Here is an 18,282-nt window from a genome sequence, read left to right on the forward strand (position 1 = left end):
TCTACCAAGAAAAATTAATCTGAAAAAAAGCTGACCCCAGTAGGAAATATTAACTATCATCCTTGCATTAAAACTTACTTATCACAGTGATTTTTCACTTTTCTTTGAAAACATTTACTGGTTATTTTAAATGGTCCCAGCCCTCTCTAGTCTAAACATGCAAAACATCAGTGTTAATCTGTATTTGGAACCAAATGCATATTACCTGTACATAATATCAACATCATTATTTGTGTATTGCTCATATATCTACATAAATTATCTCATGATGTAAATATATCAGCATTAACGGTATATATATGATTTGGAGCAAGTTATTTAAACTCTCCAAACATGTTTCCTTATTTACATAATGGAGAAAATACTGGTCTTGTGGCATTGTTGGAATAATTAAAGGAGAGATTATTATCCTAAATGTGCTAATCAGTGCTTCCTGTCTTCAGAGAAAATAGGACCCCACCCACAGACCTTGCTGAAAATGTGGACCTAGGCATAATAATGCCTTCTCAGCCATACAGTTCACAAGTCAATCAGTGGACATGATGTTGAACCAATCAGATGCTCTCTCTGAGAAATTATACACTGAAATACTAGATAATTTCAGTTAAACAGACTAAGGAAACCTGACCAACATGCTCATATAGTTAGAGCCAAAGAAGATTAAAAAAAAATCATTGCAATACCATAGCATCCCTGGTTGCTATGAGAGAAAGATGGATCATGGTTAAATAACGACAGACATTTCTTGATAGAACAGAGCAGACATGCACACAGAAGAATTGAAAAAAGAAGAAAGAAAGAAAGAAAGAAAGAAAGGAAGGAAAGAAAGGAGAAAAGAGAAAAAAAGGATAAGTAGATGGAAGAAAGGAAGGAAAGAAAGAAGGAAGGAAAGAGGAAAGGAAGAAAGGAAGGAAGGAAAGAAAGAGAGAAGGAAGGAAGGAAGGAAGGAAGGAAGGAAGGAAGGAAGGAAGGAAGGAAGGAAAGAAAAAAAGAAAAATGCTTAGACCCAGAGAAAGAGAAATGGAGTCATTGCCTATTTTTTATATCACAAGAAGCCTTTGAGATAACAAGCTTTCTATTTAAAATAGATTTTCCTATATCTTTGTAACAAATTCTCCATTGAGGTTCAATTTTTTGGAAAGCTTTTTGAGCCCCTCAAATCCCTTATTTGAATGGAAAGAGCATAGCACCTTTTCTAGCCTACATGACACATGCAAGAATGGAGTTTTCACTAATCAAGACTGTAAACCTTGTTACCATTGCTGGTCTCATTTTGGCTTCCTTGTAAATAATCCAAGCATGAAGGAAACACAGACCTCTCCCCTACCCATGCCTTTTTGCCTATTGAAAATGGTAACCACTTACAAGATTCAGTGCCATAATGATTACAAAATTGATACAGACAGCAGCAGCTGATGTTGCAAACTGCCAGTGTTGTTTGATGAAATTCCACTTGAATGATGCAAACTGCTCCATGACAACCAGGCGATACACGACAACAGCAAACACTGCAGTGATCACCAAAGAAATCTACAACACGGGAGACCAGAGGAGATGTATGTATTTTGCATAATTCACAGAACAAAAGCAATACCATAGATTAATATACTGCCCCCACAGAGCTAAAGGAATTGTCTTTTCCAAGAAAGGATACATCATTTTTTTTACACTAAGGGACTGAGTTATATTAGAGTCAAAATACATATTATAAGATTTAAGCTGCTCAAATTTTCACTTTTAAGTAGAATGCTTAGTCTTAATAAATTTCAGGGCAACACATATAATATCCGTTTTACCTAAGATCTTTGTTTCTCTCAAACAGTGTTTTATTTAAAGATATGGCCAAATTGTCTTTGCAATCACTCATGACTTGCCATGATATTAATTTTGTTTGATAGCATATATTACCAAAGTATTGAAGTGGATATGGTTTCTTGCACCCAGAGGGTCACAGAAAAAGTTGGTATCTTATGACTTCTTTCTAAACATGAAATCCAACACATTCTGATACTGATGGTTATACTTTACCATGAAGAATATTCCTGAGATAGAAACAAGGAGACGAGAAACTTTGTCTGAGGAAGGCTGATGTGGCTCAGGCTTTCCACTAATGGGATTCACTCTCTCCATCTTGTAATATTTGGCTTCAAACTGGGGACGGAGTGTTTCCTAGAAGAAAGACTAAAGTTACCTCTGCACCAAAGTCATACATTAAAAAAAATCATCCAATCAATAGTTGACACAAAATTCCTGGATTTTGGCTTACTTTTATAGCAAGTCTTGGTAAAGAAGCAACTTTTAAAAAATAAAATGCCAATTTTTTTCCAAATAATCCCTAACATATATTTTAATTAGCACAAGTTTCCAGTGATGTCATTTCAGGAAACATCATGTAAATACTTTGAAAACCTTACATAACTTCATCAATGATCTCTCTTATCTTAATGAAATAAGAAATCTTGTTAGTAAAAAACATCAAGGGGAAATCTAACGGCGTTTAATTGCTTCCAGCTTGGATGTTAGGGACCGTGAATAATTTTCTGCATTCTGTGTTGTCCCAGTTTCTCTATCTCCTGGTTTCGTGCCATCTTACCTCCTCTTCTTCCCATTCAATGAGGTCCCAAGTATAGGTCAGTGTGCTTCTCCTCCTTTTCCAAAACTCCAAGAAGACTGTGGCTACAGACAATATTAACATCATCATCATCATCATCATCATCATCATCATCATCAATTAGTTACCTTTTACCCAACCACATCACATTCTTTCATAATTGCTTTTATTTTTTGGATTAATGCATTTCCACTTCATTGTTAAATTATTTAAACGAATTAAATTTATATAGCACTTATATAAATGGTCTTTTATTTTTCCCCTCACTCCTTCCTCCATGTCTCTGTACACTACTGCCAGAATAAACTCCTAGAAGTAATTTTTTCCAATTAGATAAGCATAGACCTTTGCTAGCATGACCCATCAAAGTGATGCTACAAGAGAAGGTCAATGTTAGTGAGCTAAACATATATTGTCCCTTTTGACTTGTATATGTTCATACAACATGATATAAAGGACCTAGAGAAAGGCTTCTTCAGCCAGGAATGATAATAAAGACTAGATGCTACTTCTCTAGGACCAAGAGAGGGCTAGGTTGGGAGAGAGAGAGGAGAAGCATAAGGTTACCATGGTGGAAGGAGAAGAAAAGAAAAAGACCAGAGAAGACACTCTTGGATGCATTTTCCAGGTGAACTAAGCATGGACTAGAAAGGCCTCCATGGAAAAAGTAAGGAGATGCCTGAACCATAATCTGAATCTTCTGTGTAAACAATTAAGCCAAAGATTGCTTCTTATCTAGTAAGTGGTCCTCATCTCACAGCATTCAAGACTTTGTGGACATCATTAACACCTCATACATGCATTCCTAAAAGCTATGGTACCATTCATCCATCCATTTGCTCTTCTCTCATTTGGGCAAGGAGCTCTAGTCTCAGGCATCTTCTTATCTGGTAAAGTGAGACAGTCATCTAAATGAAGTTAACTTATATTGTAGTAAGAGTTATAATGGAGGAAGAATTAGAGCAAAGACACAGAAGTACATGGTTTTGGAAAAAGCCACCACCACCACCACCATCACAAGCAGTTGATAGAGCAAAGGAGTGAGGTTTTCTTCCCTATCTGTAATACAGTTTCTTGCCTTCTTTGCAAAAGAATCCCAGGGGAAGATGATTTTGAGGTTTTGTTGTCTTTTTATCTTTATAATTAGAAATCAGCTCTAATACTAGTTAGAAAAAACAATGTTTATAATCACTTATATTTTTATTACACTTTAAAATGTACAAAGTACTTTCTCACATATGATTTAATTTTGTCGCTTTCTTTTTTTTAAGTTTATTTATTTATTTTGAGAGAAAGAGAGAGTGCATGCCTGAGGTGGGGAGAGGGGCAGAGAGAGAGGGAGATAGAGAATACCAATCAGGCTCTGCTCTGTCAATGCAGAGCCCAACGCGGGCTTGATCCCACAAACCATGAGATCATGACCTGAGCCAACCAAGAATCAGGTGCTTTACTGACTGAGCCACCCAGGTGTCCCTAATGCTGTCACTTTCTTTCTTTTCTTTTTTTTTTTATTTTGTCTTTATTTTTGAGAGAGAGAGAGAGAGAGAGAGAGAGCGCACACACAAGCAGGAGAGAAGCAGAGAAGGAGACACAGAATCTGAAAAAGGCTCCAGGCTTCAAGCAGTCAGCACAGAGCCTGATGTGAGGCTCAAACCCACAAACCGTGAGATCGTGACCTGAGCCGAAGTTGGACGCTCAACCAACTGAGCCATCCAGATGCCCCTGTTTTCACTTTCATAACACAAGTAGATATGGCAGGTATTACTCTCATCATATTTTTTCTTTTTTTTTAAGTTTATTTAGTTACTTTTTTTTAACAAATAGTTTATTGTCACATTAGTTTCCACATAACACCCAGTGCTCACCCCCACAAGTGTCCTCCTCCATGCCCATCCCCCCTCCCCCCCACGTCCATCAGTCCTCAGTTTTTGTCAGCATTCAAGAGTCTCTCATGGTTTGCCTCACTCCCTATCCCCCACAATTTCCACCCTTCTTCTCCCCCTTGTTCCTCTGTCAAGTTCCTCCTAATCCTCCTATACGTGCAAACATATGATATCTGTCCTCTGCCTGACTTATTTCGCTCAGCATAACACCCTCAAGGTCCATCCATGTTGCTACACATGGCCAGATTTCATTGTTTCTCATTGCCATGTAGTATTCCATGGTATAGATAAACCACATCTTCTTGATCCATTCGTCCATTGATGGACACTTAGGCTCTTTCCATGTTTTAGCTATTGTGGAGAGTGCTGCTATGAACATGGGGGTACATGTGCCCCTATGCCTCAGCATTTCTGTATCCCTTGGGTAAATTCCTAGCAGTGCTATTGCTGGGTCATAGGGGAGTTCTATTGTTAGTTTCCTGAGGAACCTCCACACTGTTTTCCAGAGGGGCTGTACCAGTTTACATTCCCACCAACAGTGTAGGAGGGTGCCCGTGTCTCCACATCCTCGCCAGCATCTAGAGTTCTCTGATTTGCTCATTTTAGCCACTCTGACTGGCGTGAGGTGGTATCTCAGTGTGGTTTTGATTTGTATTTCCCTGATGACTCTCATCATATTTTAAAACAAAGGTATAAACTTACTGTGTCCAAGAACACATAGCAATAAAGTTTAAATAAAGTTTAATAAAGTTTAAATGTGTGATGTGGTCATTTCCTAATTTATCTTTCAAGCAAAACTCTACCTAGAAGCATCTCCCAGAGAATCTAAGAGATAAAGGTAATCTTGGTTTTGTGAGTCTGAAAATGGGCTTTTATGTAATTTTAACTTGCACAAATCTTTTTCCTTGGGATTTTAGTAATAAACTAGGCATTGTATTTAAGATCCATTTTCTCAGTTTGAGATATATTTATTTTATTCACAGATTATTTAAACTCAGGTGAATCAATATTCTCACTTTAAAAATTTTTTGGTTACAAGGAGGACATGTAATTTATCAGTATGCCAAACATCGAAGAAGGAAGAAAGTTACCACCTATTAACCCCTACTAAACTTAATGAAAACAAAATTAATAATAAAATTAGCTAACTTTGAAATTTAGTATAGCGGTTGCTTCTGAAGCTAGGGTGACTGGTAGGTGGCATGAGGGAACTATTGGAGGTGATGAAAATATTCCATATTTTTTAAGTTTATTTATTATTTTTAAGAGAGACTGAGACAGCATGAGCAGGGGAGGGGCAGAGAGAAGAGGCAGAGAATCCTAAGCAGGCTCTGCACCATCGGTGCTAAGCTCGATGCAAGGCTCGTACTCATGAAACCGTGAGATCATGACCTGAGTTGAAACCAAGAGTCGTACACTTAACCGAGTGAACTGTCCAGATGCCCTGAAAATATTCCATACTTTTAACAAGAACAGTGGTTGTAAAAGTTTATACCATTTCCAAAAGGGATCAAAATATATCTACAGAGATTTCACTGTATGTAAATTATACCTCAAAAGACCATATTTAAATTAGAAAGTAAGTAATTTTTAAAATACCAAGTGATGAAAAATATCAATGGGCTTGATCCTAATGACAACCCTGGTTTCCCCCAGGTTTACAGCAGGAGGCTCAGAGCTTGCAGTGAGGGCCTGAAAAGGAAGTGGGATGCTGAGAAGACCATGTCTCATTGTACAGCCAATTTCAGGGCAGATGCAAACCCTAATTATGACCTTGGGCAATTAGATGGGACCTGAAGAGTAGGCTGAACATTAGGGAGGGTGGCAGAGTACCCTGACACAACTTTATCAAACATCCATGGAAAAAAGAAAGGATATTTACATATGTGGAGACCAGAGAAAGGGTGAAATGGAAGCATCCAGTTGAAGTGGCCTCGAGGTCCTCTCAGGTAGGTACAGGTGTGTGGCCTAATATAAATACAGCAAGAAAGACTGAAGCTTAGGCTAAACTGTAAAGTGCTCAGTCCATCTAAACACACTCAAACTCCAATAATACGTAATCAAACAAACCACTACACTGCCCTAAGTCATCAGCAAGATTTGTCCCACTGGTTCACATTTTACCCCCTACACAAAAAGTAGGTTTTAAATGATGGAAATGTGAGATGGAGAGGCTAAATGCTTTAAGGCCTCAATTCAGTGATTTTGTTTTTCTAGAAGCAGTCTCTGAATGTAACCCCTTTTCTTCCTTTTTTTTTTTAGTTTAAATTTTATTTAACATACAGTACAATATTGGTTTCAGGAGTAGAATTTAGTGATTCATCACTTACATAAAACAACCAGTGCTCATCATAACAAATTCCCTCCTTAATATTCATCACCCATCTAGCCCATCCCCCACCCACCTCTCTCCATCAGTCCTCAGTTTGTTCTCTAAGAGTCTCTTATGTTTTTTGCTGCCTTTCTTGCCTTTGAACTCCCTTCCCCTATGCTCATCTGTTTTGTTTCTTAAATTCCACATATGAGTGAAATCATATGGTATATGTCTTGCTCTGATTTTTTTTGCTTAGCATAATACATTCTAGCTCCATCTATGTTGTTGCAAATGGCAAGATTTCATCCTTTTGATGGCTGAGTAATATTCCGTTACATATATATATATGTATATATGTGTATATATATATATACACAACATGTATGTATATATACAACATGTTATTTATCCATTCATCAGTAGATGGATGATGGATGTTGGGGTCTCTCTATAGTTTGGTCATTGTTGATAATGCTGTTATAAACATTGGGGTGCATTTATACCTTCAAATCTGTATTTTTGTATCCTTTGGGTAAATACCTGGTAATGCAAATGCTGGATCATAGGGTAGTTCGATTTTTAGTTTCTTAAAGAACCTGCATACAGTTCTCCAGAGTGGCTGCACCAGTTTGCATTTCCACCCAAAGTGCAAAGAAGGTTCCCCTTTCTCTGCATCCTCGCCAACACCTGTTGTTTCTTCTGTTGTTAATTTTAGCCATTCTGACAGATGTGAGGTGATATCTCATTGTAATTTTGATTAGTATTTCCCTGATGATAATGATGTTGAGCATCTTTTCATGTGTGGGTTGGCCATGTGGATGTCTTCTTTGGAAAACTATTTATGTCTTTTGCCCATCTCTTTCTCTTTTTTAAATGTTTTTATTTACTTTTGAGAAAGAGAGAGAGTGCAAGCATGGGATGAACAAAGAGAAAGGATGACAGAGAATCCCAAGCAGGCACCTTTCAGTGCAGAGCCCAATGCGGGGCTTGAACTCACTAACCGCGAGATCATGACCTTAGCCGAAGTTGGATGTTTAACCGACATAGCTACCCAGGTGCCCCATACCTATTTCTTAAGTGGGTTGTTTGCTTTTTGGGTGTTGAGTATCTCTTGATAGTAGAGAATGAGAGGATGAGCTGGTATCCAGTACGGGATTAAATAATGGGTATGGGAATTTCAAAAAGAAGTAAGAATCTTTCAAACAGTGAGTTTTAGAAAAAGTGTATTATAAGCCATGAAAGTGACAAGAAAATATTCATCACTTTATTGTAATTGGCGGTGAAAATTTTGGCATGAACTCACGTGGGAGGAGAAAGGAACAATGGCTCAGAATGAGCAGGGTGGCAGAGACCATGAGATGGTAAAGGGGGCAGGGAGTATATTAAACTTTCTCAATATAAAAATGAAAATGCTTTAAAAATGAAAATATATAAAGGGACAACAATTTCACTTAGAATGAAGTATCAATACAAATATAGATGTAGATAAAGTTATAGAAATTAATACTATCTATTGTATATATGTGTGTATATATATTGTGTATATATGATAAGTAGCTAGATAAATCAGATATATTATAGTTATATATCCATAGTGCCCAAAGAAAATATGTGAAGTGTGGACACTCATTGTCTGCGCGAAATGGATTATGGAGCACTTTTATTTCCTACAAAGTATACATTGCACAAGACGTACAAACCACCTATGTTTGTCTCACCCTTCCATGTGTAGAGTTTATCAACTCTTTCCCTTGGTCCTGTGAAACTGGGCTGGAGGTGGGGGTAGGAGGATAAGAGGCCTCCATTGGATAAGGGCATTTTGTTATCAGGGCAAAGCCAGCTCTCACATGAGTCATGGGGGGAGGAGGAATAGTATGGGAAAGCTGAGGATGATATGGCACAATTCTGTTCCTCAGCAACTACACATGGTGTTTATTTTTTTGCTCCCGCCTCTCTGATTATAATGACATACTTTTCTCCATTTAAAAAAATTATTTTTTTAGAAGTTTAAAAAATATTTATCTTGGAGACGGAGCGCACGTGAGCGAGTGGGGGAGGGGCAGAGACAGAGGGAGACACAGAATCTGAAGCAGGTTCTAGGCTCTGAGCTGTCAGAACAGAGCCTGATGTGGGGGTTGAACTCACAAACCACGAGATCATGACCTGAGCCGAAGTCAGAAGCTCAAGTAACTAAGTCACCCAGGCGCCCCTCCACTTAAAAACATTTTAGAGATACACATGCTGCAACTTGTGAACTTTCATTTCCTCATGTCCATTTCCAGTGGCTTCCCGTTGTGATCTAAAGTCAATGGCACAGAGTAACAGAATCATAAAGTTAAGCATCTCAAACAGGTTAGATTCTATATGTAGTTTTCTCCATTATTTATTTCAAATTTATAAAAATCTAAGCTCAGAGTGGTTGACAATATCACAGATCTTGTCTAGAAATCTGCCAAAGCACCTACAACACTTTACTATACTTTTTCCTATATCTGCTTTCGTCTACACTTAGGAGTTAAGTTTCTAAAGTTTCTTTTTTCCTTAGTGTTTTGAGTGCTTAGCACACTGACATGCTCAAGAAATGTTACACTGAACTGAATTTTTAAATTTTTTTCTTAAGTTTATTTATTTTGAGTAGTGGGAGAGAGCATGTGTGGGGGAGAGAGAGGAGAGAGAATCCACGTTGTCAGCACAGGCTCACGTTATCAACACAGAGCTCAACACAGGGCTCGAACTCATGAACCATGACATCATGACCTGAGCTGAAACCCAGAGTTGGACACTTAACCACCTGAGCCACTCAGGTGTCCCTGAACTAAATTTTTGAGTGGATTCCAGTGATTATGACTCTAACTCCTGGTTAAGTGCTCTTTTCATTTTTCCAGAGGTTTTCAAATTCTGCTCCATGGAGATAGAGAGAGTCCCTCATAGAGAAGTCCTTTCTTTATCTGTTTTACATATTAAGCAATCAAGCTCAATTTGATTTGGAAAAAGAATTATTACTTAAAAAGCTTTAAAAACGACTTCACTATACTCAGAGGGTAAGGGCTCATGGAGAGGGAACTGGAAAAGAGGTCAGTTCCAAGCACAAACGAAGTTACATATGACTGAATATGGAAAACAGAAAGGAATTCCAAGTATTGTTTTCATCAGAAGAGATAAAGATTTAAAGCCTTCTCAAAAGAAGACCTGCTGAAACAACTGTTTATCAGAGCAGCTCTTCTGAGATTGCCAATGTAGATAACACCCAGTACTACTAAAGACTCTCTTCCATTCCTCAGGTTTATTTTCAGCAACATAATGTGCCTTTCCCACAGAGCATTGCAACATCACTATATGTGAGGTAGAAATAGAAACCTCACAGAACTGGTTCTACCATTAGCAGAAGGGCCATGAATGTGGAAAACTTTGTTTCTATGCCCAGAGAAAGCTACTTTGTCCACCACCTCCCCACTGTAGCATTTTACAAAAAATATAGTTAATGGAGTTCTTTACATAACTATAAAGTAGACTCATCAATAGAAAGGGCTTATAAATATGTAGAAGTGACAGATTTGGACTGAACTGTACTTGACACTCGTGTACTGGGAACTGGTTAGTCAAGACTTGCTTGTCTTGTTAAACTTCCTCTTTGTCTAAGACCATCAAGGCTCTCTTTAATTTTACTTCCAATTTCCCTCCCCTCCTTCTGCCTCTCTAACAATGCTAAGTAAAAAAGAAAACAAGAAATAACTAGGTTCTAAGAACATGGTAAGGCCAGCATTTGAACCCTAAGAGTTGTCACCAATTCCTAAAATCAGACTTGATAGTTTTTCCCCTAGGAAAATGCACTTAGAAAAAGCTGCACAGAAACAGCATCATGTTATATTAAAATGCAATGAGAGCTCCCACAATGATCTTGACCTGAGCAGGCTTTTTGATGTTATAAGTCCCTCTAAAGCTAACTCTTCTGTCACTCAATATGGTAGTAGCATTTATGTATCAAATACACATTATAGCAGCATTTGTTCAAATTTAAATGAATACTTTAGATTGACTTGCTATAGAACTGGGAGTCCACACCAATAAAAACTTGTCAGCATTTGCTGTATATTTTTCATAAAATATAATAACCATTTCAAACACAGGATTAATTTTTCTTAGGCCGTTCCTTCATCATACCATTCAACTATTTGATACACTTACATTTCTTAATTCTGCCGGACATTTTCTGATTACAAATGTAGAAACACCAGCACAAGTAACTAGACCAGCACTTTGTCTGGTTCACTTCTGAAACCTGCTCTATACGAGGTTTTCCATAAGTATATACTGAATGAATAAACTGAAAAGGTAAAGCAGAAAATAAAAGTCACCTACACTCTCAGCATTGATAAACAGCGATACTTAAATTTTTGGTAATTCCATCCAAAGTATTTTTCTTGAAGAGTGTATTTATGACTGGTATGTACTCAAAGGTATGGTCATACAATTTGTTAATTTATAAGTGAAAAAAGAAAACAAACAAACTCATAACTGAGTCTCTGAAATGCCTCACACCCCTTCCTGTGCTGGCATCCCTCTGCAACTGGGTAGAGTTCACTCAGAACTGTACTTGGCATGACCAGGGAATGACAGCCAGTATAAAAGAAATTACTGGGATGCCTGGGTGGCTCAGTCGGTTAAGCGCTTGACTTCGGCTCAGGTCACTATCTCGCAGTTTGGGAGTTTGAAACCCACATTGAGTTCTGTGCTGACAGCTCGGAGCCTGGAGCCTGCTTCAGATTCTGTGTCTCCCTCCTTCTCTCCCCCTCCCCTGCTCGCACTCTGTCTCTCCCCAAATTAAATAAACATTTAAAAAGTTAGAAAAGAAATTGCTAACTTCACTTTTATAATAAACACAATAAAATATATCTTCTTGATGAAGTTAAAGTGATCTTCAAAAAAAAAAGAAAGAAAAGAAAAGAAAAACACTTAAGAAAGGCAATGTGGTGCTAAACAAAGAAGATGGGTTGGAGCAGTAATGTTCAGGGTTTGCAAGCTGCTTATATGCTTTTCTAATTGTGTGGCAAATGACTGCGACAGAAACCTAAATAATGATATGTGAATAATGATGTGAAAATAATGACCATTTTCACAACTTACAGTGAGAATAGTAAAATCATCTTCATAGGGAGGATGAATGAATTAAATAATGTACAGTTTATGAACTCTGTTTAGTTCATTTTAATTGTATAACAAATTATAATAACCAATTTTTCCCAACATTCTGTTGTTGTACAGAGGAAACTTTATATATAGACAAAGTTCTTGGTTTCTACTGCATAAAAGATACACAGTATAAAATATACTTTATAAAATTTAACTATATTGTATATCTTCCTGCAGGAAAAATAAAACTATTGTCACTATTTATATTTAAATTGATTCACAAATTCAGTCATAATGTTTCCAAACACTTTTCATTATTTGCCCATAACCTAGCAAACAACATACTCTCTGTCCTTTTTCTTCTTTAAGACTGTAAAACTGCTTCTAGAGTAAATATTTTAATTCAAAACTGATTGTTTTTGAGAGCCCATTTGTCTATTCCTACAGAGAGCATACAAAAAAGAAAAAAAAGGAAAATGTGTTGCATCATATTCCCAAAGAGGAAGAAGAGAACTAGCATTTACTGAAAACTTCCATTGTTCCAGACTTTGTGCCTGCTATTTTTAAATTAACCAATATCATTTCTCCAACAACCCAGGTGAAATAAAATGTTATTGATCTCATTCAGTTGATAGGCAAATTGAAGCTCTAGCAGGTTAAGTTACCTAAGGAAGACATTTGGCTAAAATTCAAATCCAAATCCAAATGTTGACCTTTTTGCTTGCCAAGGGAAAAAATGACTCCAAATATGGTTTGGGATAGGACTTTTTGAGCTATATAATTTGCAACATCCTTCTGGAAAGAAACTAGCAACATAGATGAAATGCTTACGCAAATTTCTAATAGATATAAATGAGACTGAGAACTTCTGGGAGGTTCCCTGCTCAACCACCCAGTGTTCCATCAATGAAGAGTCTAAAGTTCTTTGACCTGAAATCCTTTCTATTTTTGTTGTTGTTTGGAGACTAAAAATGAATATTAACCACTCTCTTTGCTTTCTGGGAAAAATCACTGCCTCTATCAAGACAGAAATCTTTCTTTGCATTGGTCTCTTAGAGGACTTTTCCTTTGCAGTAAAACTAAAATAAGATTTTGATACATGCTTATCAATTAATTATCTGAAATGATATATTGTTTTATTTGAACACTATATCTAAATTTGTGGAGACAGACATGCACAAACAAACATAATGCTTCTTGATTCACAATCCAAGCAAACATTTAATTAGTCAAAGAACAATTGGGGCCCCTGGGTGGCTCAGTCGGTTAAGCCTCCAACTTCGGCTCAGGTCATGATCTCATGGTTTGTGGGTTCGAGCCCCTCATTGGGCTCTGTGCTCACAGCTCAGAGCCTGGAGCCTGCTTCAGAGTCTGTGTCTTCCTCTCTCTGCCCCTCCCCCACTCATGTCTCTTAAAAATGAATAAATGTTTAAAAAAAGAACAATTGAATTGTGTATATTTATAATTTTGTCTAAATGTTCCCTGTAGATGCAGCCAGAATCTCAGACTTCTTTAAATACTGGATAGTAGAGTGGCCTTAAGTGTTTTCGACACTTGACTAATCAGATGTTAAGTCAGTGATACATTTGGTTTGGATTTAGTAAGATATATTTATGTGGCTTGCAGGCATTTCCCTGAGTTTTTTAAGATTATTAAGTATCTTAATATAGCAATGAATCTGGGGAAACTCCTTCCACTTCACATGCTGACTCCTTCAAGTGCCAGGCCAGGGGCTGTACGGAGACATGTCATATTTTATGGTGTCCAGCACTGATAATGCAAAAGAAATAAGATCTGCAGTACAGGAGCTAGAAAATATGCCATGGAAAATTGTCTTTATGTTTTCAACTCATGTATGAAACACACCACAGATATTTTCAAATTTAGCACAATATTAAAAATACAGGACATTACCAAAAATGAGTTCTAAAGCTAAAATAAACTTTTCAAAACTATCAATGAAAAAGACTTTCAACCAACCATGCCAGAGGAAGAGGAAAGACTGAATTGTTCTTCTATACATTCTATGGAATATCTTTTATATATCATATTTAAACAGACATAAATAAAACAGGCAGGGTTACTGATTTCAAATGCTCATTCAAAGAAGGGGATTCTCAATGACCCCAGGTATCCTTCTTTAAGGATTCTGTCCTGATTCCGCACAAAAATTTATTTATTTTTCTGTGGCTAAGGGCTTCTAGGAACTATCAGATTAATTAAACATAAAATGTTTCATTGTTCTCTCCAAAGTGTTTAAGGTGCTTAGAGTCCTTTAAATGGATGGGAAAGCCACTTGCCATGTTATTTGCTCTCTGTGAACTTAATTTCAGAATCCCCTTCAGGTCATGGATAAGCTTGCTTTTCTTCTGCCCTGGATTCCGAGCCAAGAAACAAATCAAGAACCTTCTTCAGAGTGTACAGATCTAGGCTTGGCCTCTTACTCTCTCCTTACTCTGCCTCTTGCAAGGTCATGGCTCAGCGCTGAGGATACTTGCAAATAAACTCTGTATGCTGTTGCTGCCCTGGTTATTACTTAGCTACTCTAAATTTCTAACCAGAAAAAAAAATTAGAGATGCCAGGATTTTCTAATTATCTGCCTTAATATTAAGAAGGATTAATAAATCAATCTTTTCCCAAAGGTGGAAAAATAGGTTATATTATCAATCTGCCAGTTTGCCCTTTTATTATATTTATGCTTCTAAGTCCTTATAAAAGTAAAATGCTTGGTTGATTGAGCAACAGTCATCAAAGAGATTAGACTCTGTAATGAAATCAGAGCTCTAAAAGAAGGAAACTGGTAGACCGGTATACTCACCATCCAGGAATGAATCCACTGTGCAGCATTTCTACACAACAGAGTAGAATGTACATGTTAAAGAGACCAACGCCATTTTGCAGCAGGTTCTATGTGCAAGGTTGAGCAGTTGTTTTGGGTGCTAGGAGTAAGAGGCTTCACTCTAGAATTCTTCTATCAGCAAGAGTCTAGAGGGAGCCCAGAACTCTCCATCTTGGCAAGATGTCCCCATGTTGGTATCCTACATATCCACCTTTTCTCCTGTCATCACTCACAATGGAGTCCATCATGACTCTGTCATCTTACACCTTATCCCTGTTCATATCACTTACCTAAAGAAGACCGGGATTCCAGATCCTTTAACCCTCCGATTTTGATTCTCTCATTTTAGGGAGACAGAGATCACTTTTGTGACCATCTCCTACTCTTTCCCAACACTCTGAGATATTTTCACTATATCCTCTTGTGTTCAAAGTCATGAACAATAATGTCTTTTGTGTCCCCCCACCTTTTTGCTCTAACTGAAACCTGGGACAACCCTAAAACCCCAATATCCATGTGGCATTCTCAGGTAATAGCTATTTGTCTCCCACACTAATTGGGACTGAAGATGAGTTGGTGAATTTCTTGTTCCTCATTGCTGCTTCAAGACCATTTCCTCTCCTCCCTCATTAAAGGTTCACAGATTTGAGTCTCACATGATCAATCCATACTTTCCACTACCTCTCCTAGTAGATGTCACCTACTATTCCTTGGACATACTTCTCTAGCTTCTCTAAAGATTTTTAAACTCTGGGCTTAATGTAAATCTTTCAACATGACTCCTAAAATAATTCTCTGAAATTGCAATATACACAGATAATCTTTCTAGGACCTTGGCTCTATCTTCAATTTGTTCTCTTCTACTCTATTTCACTCATGTACTCCCATAGCATACTTTTGATCAATGACTGCAAACTCTCTAAAATCTCCAATGATCATCTCCATCCTTTTAGCTTACTCCAGAAAAACTCCAATTCCAATTTGAGAAGTAAAAAAAAACATAGAAATTAAAATAATTTTTAAAATTTCTTGTGAATATGAAGCTCTTTAAAAGATCCTGACTGAGTTATCATTATGATTAATAATAGAATTTATTCCAAAATTTAATGCATATTAAACATAAAATCTAAGATTTTATTATAAGCACCTCTCTTAAGGATATCAGTGAGCTTTTTGATCATTTTTCAACTGGTTCAGTACCCATGGATACCTATCACTTCTTCCTACAATGAGAGGCTTCAGCATCAACTCTGTTACTCTTTGTCATTATAAGGATATTTACTAAGCAAACATGTTCACGTAAATGTGTAAATAGGGGAATGTAACATGTTTTGTTACAGTTATGCTGTTTGCTGAATTAAAGTTTATATCTGATTTATCATTTTTTTAAAAAAAAAATCAGGCGTTTACAACCTTCCCTAGCTCCCAATTTATGTAAGTAGGCATGCAAGTATGTACACCTGCATGTATGTATATGTTATGTCACAACTTCTACTTAACAAAGGACATTGTTGTAGAATGTCCTTAGCAACAAAATGGAGCACTTAATCTTTTCATAAAGATATAGTTAAATGAAGAAGATCATATTATAATACCATTTGACTTAGGAAAAAAGATAAGCTTATATTAAACAATTGTTAGTGTTATCAACCCTAAGCAAATTTTCCAGTCACCAATTTTCATTACATTTCTAAGGAATATCATTAAATTACCCTCAAATAATATAGCCATGATGCTGTTTCTTTAATTATTATTCAAGTATTTCTTTTTATTAAAATGCTCATGCTCCTAAGGGGAGACAAAATATAAATTCAATTTATATCCTGTTTCAAACTCACAACCTGCTATTAATGATATGGCAACATATTCCCTATGTGTGACATCAGCAATCAGGTATGTGATATTATAGGATTTGTATATATCTTTTTTATACAAATAAAATATCTTTTTTATATTTTGGTTCCAGAGCAAAGTTTTAATTTTATTTGAGGCATGGTCCCAAGATACATTCTGGTTCCATTTTCAAATCCATCAATGACAGTAATGTAACTTCATGTTCTAGAAACTTCACTTGTTATCAGCTCTACCAGTTCAGACAAACAGAAGGTATTGCTTCTTCCAATATGTATTATGAGACTTAATGGGTGTGAAGCAATTGGAGAGTGTCAGATGAAAGGTACCACAGTAGGTAAGTACAAAAAAAAAAAAATAGGTAGGCGTTCCACAATGTGTCATCTCAGCTGGCTTGGCTAATAAAAGTGCCAGCTAATTGTCCCTTATGGTTGTTGAGTCCCTCTGGAGACACAAGGGCCAAAATGGGATTGGTCTTACCTAGAACATGGTATATACCTGGAAATGTATCTCATGGAGAGTTGTTTGTTTGGCAAGAAATTACATTTTAACTCCAACTCAGGTGACTTCACAAGGACGTCTGACCATAACTAAGTGAGCTAAGTAACCACTGAGGTGTTAAATGTATGCATAGTTTTTATTTTATGACTTTACTTCCAGATGTGCTCATGACAGGAAGGGTATATAGGATTTACATCTAGGGTCATTTTAATCAATTGATGATGGTTGTCAGGAGAGCGACGATGAAGAGGATTCTGAGACCACAGGTAGAGCCTCCATAAAAGAGGGTCATGGGAGATGACTGACTCTCACGCAGTGAAAGCAGACAGGTATAGCAAAAGTACCTTGTCGTTTCCATGCCTAGTATAGGCCATAATTACTATGGTCAAGTCAGAAAGTGGTAATGATATTCATACGCATATCTAGGAAAATCCCTAAGGGTATGGCACACCCAATCCTGCCAAGTCATGTTCAGTTCTCTAAGCAGACATAAAATATATTTTTCAATTGGATTTTTGGCTAGTAACTGACTAATCTGAAAATATCCAATTGAATTCTATTAAGCCATTGCTCAGTAACCCGTTGCTTGATTTAATTTAACTTTAAGTTTTTCTTCATACAAATGCAGATCCAGCTTGAACATCCTTTGAGTGAACATTTCTTAGGGGTTGGCTTAATTCCTAATCAAACTCTGAAGGGGCCTTGGGGCTTCAGAGAATTTAAAACTATAGCATTACCTTGTTCTTTCCCAGGCCAATTAGCTGGGCAGATTCTTTGCATTCAATTTGAAGTTCCTGTACTCCAGTTAAAGTTTGATTTTCTCTCTCAGCAGTTGGAAACCTATCTCCTTGCACAACAGAAACTAAGCATGAAGTTCAGGCATACTGAGCTCAATGGGCCTTGGCACCAGCCCCAAATACTAGTGTGCAGAGTATCCCAGAAAGTACAGTTTCACTCGGCTCCCTTTCATAAACCATGGAAGGAAGTGAAGGAAGCATGCCAGGTTGTTATTCAACTCCGTATTTAATCAAGCATTGCCTGGGCACTTCTGAAACTCTTCGGCTTCTAAATTGAGAATAAAAGCAAAGAGAACACAGGATGGAAACTACTTAAAGAAGGCTCTCAGGATTACTCAGGATCATGTGACCATTC

At 37.1% G+C, this 18,282-nt stretch overlaps 1 protein-coding gene across 1 annotated transcript in view; it reads right to left on the reverse strand.

Annotated features, from left to right (window-relative positions):
• ANO3 (anoctamin 3) overlaps window positions 1-18,282 on the reverse strand; it is a 398,246-nt gene that overhangs the window by 39,234 nt on the left and 340,730 nt on the right. Inside the window, exons 16-18 of the mRNA XM_039218371.1 lie at window positions 2,594-2,676; window positions 2,029-2,169; window positions 1,366-1,530 (exon numbers count right to left, since the gene is read on the reverse strand). Coding sequence (XP_039074302.1) covers window positions 1,366-1,530; window positions 2,029-2,169; window positions 2,594-2,676 — 389 coding nt within the window. The remainder of the gene's footprint in view (window positions 1-1,365; window positions 1,531-2,028; window positions 2,170-2,593; window positions 2,677-18,282) is intronic.

The sequence above is a fragment of the Hyaena hyaena genome, unplaced genomic scaffold, assembly GCF_003009895.1.
Source record: "Hyaena hyaena isolate Hyena2069 unplaced genomic scaffold, ASM300989v1 scaffold_753, whole genome shotgun sequence".
NCBI lineage: Eukaryota > Metazoa > Chordata > Mammalia > Carnivora > Hyaenidae > Hyaena > Hyaena hyaena.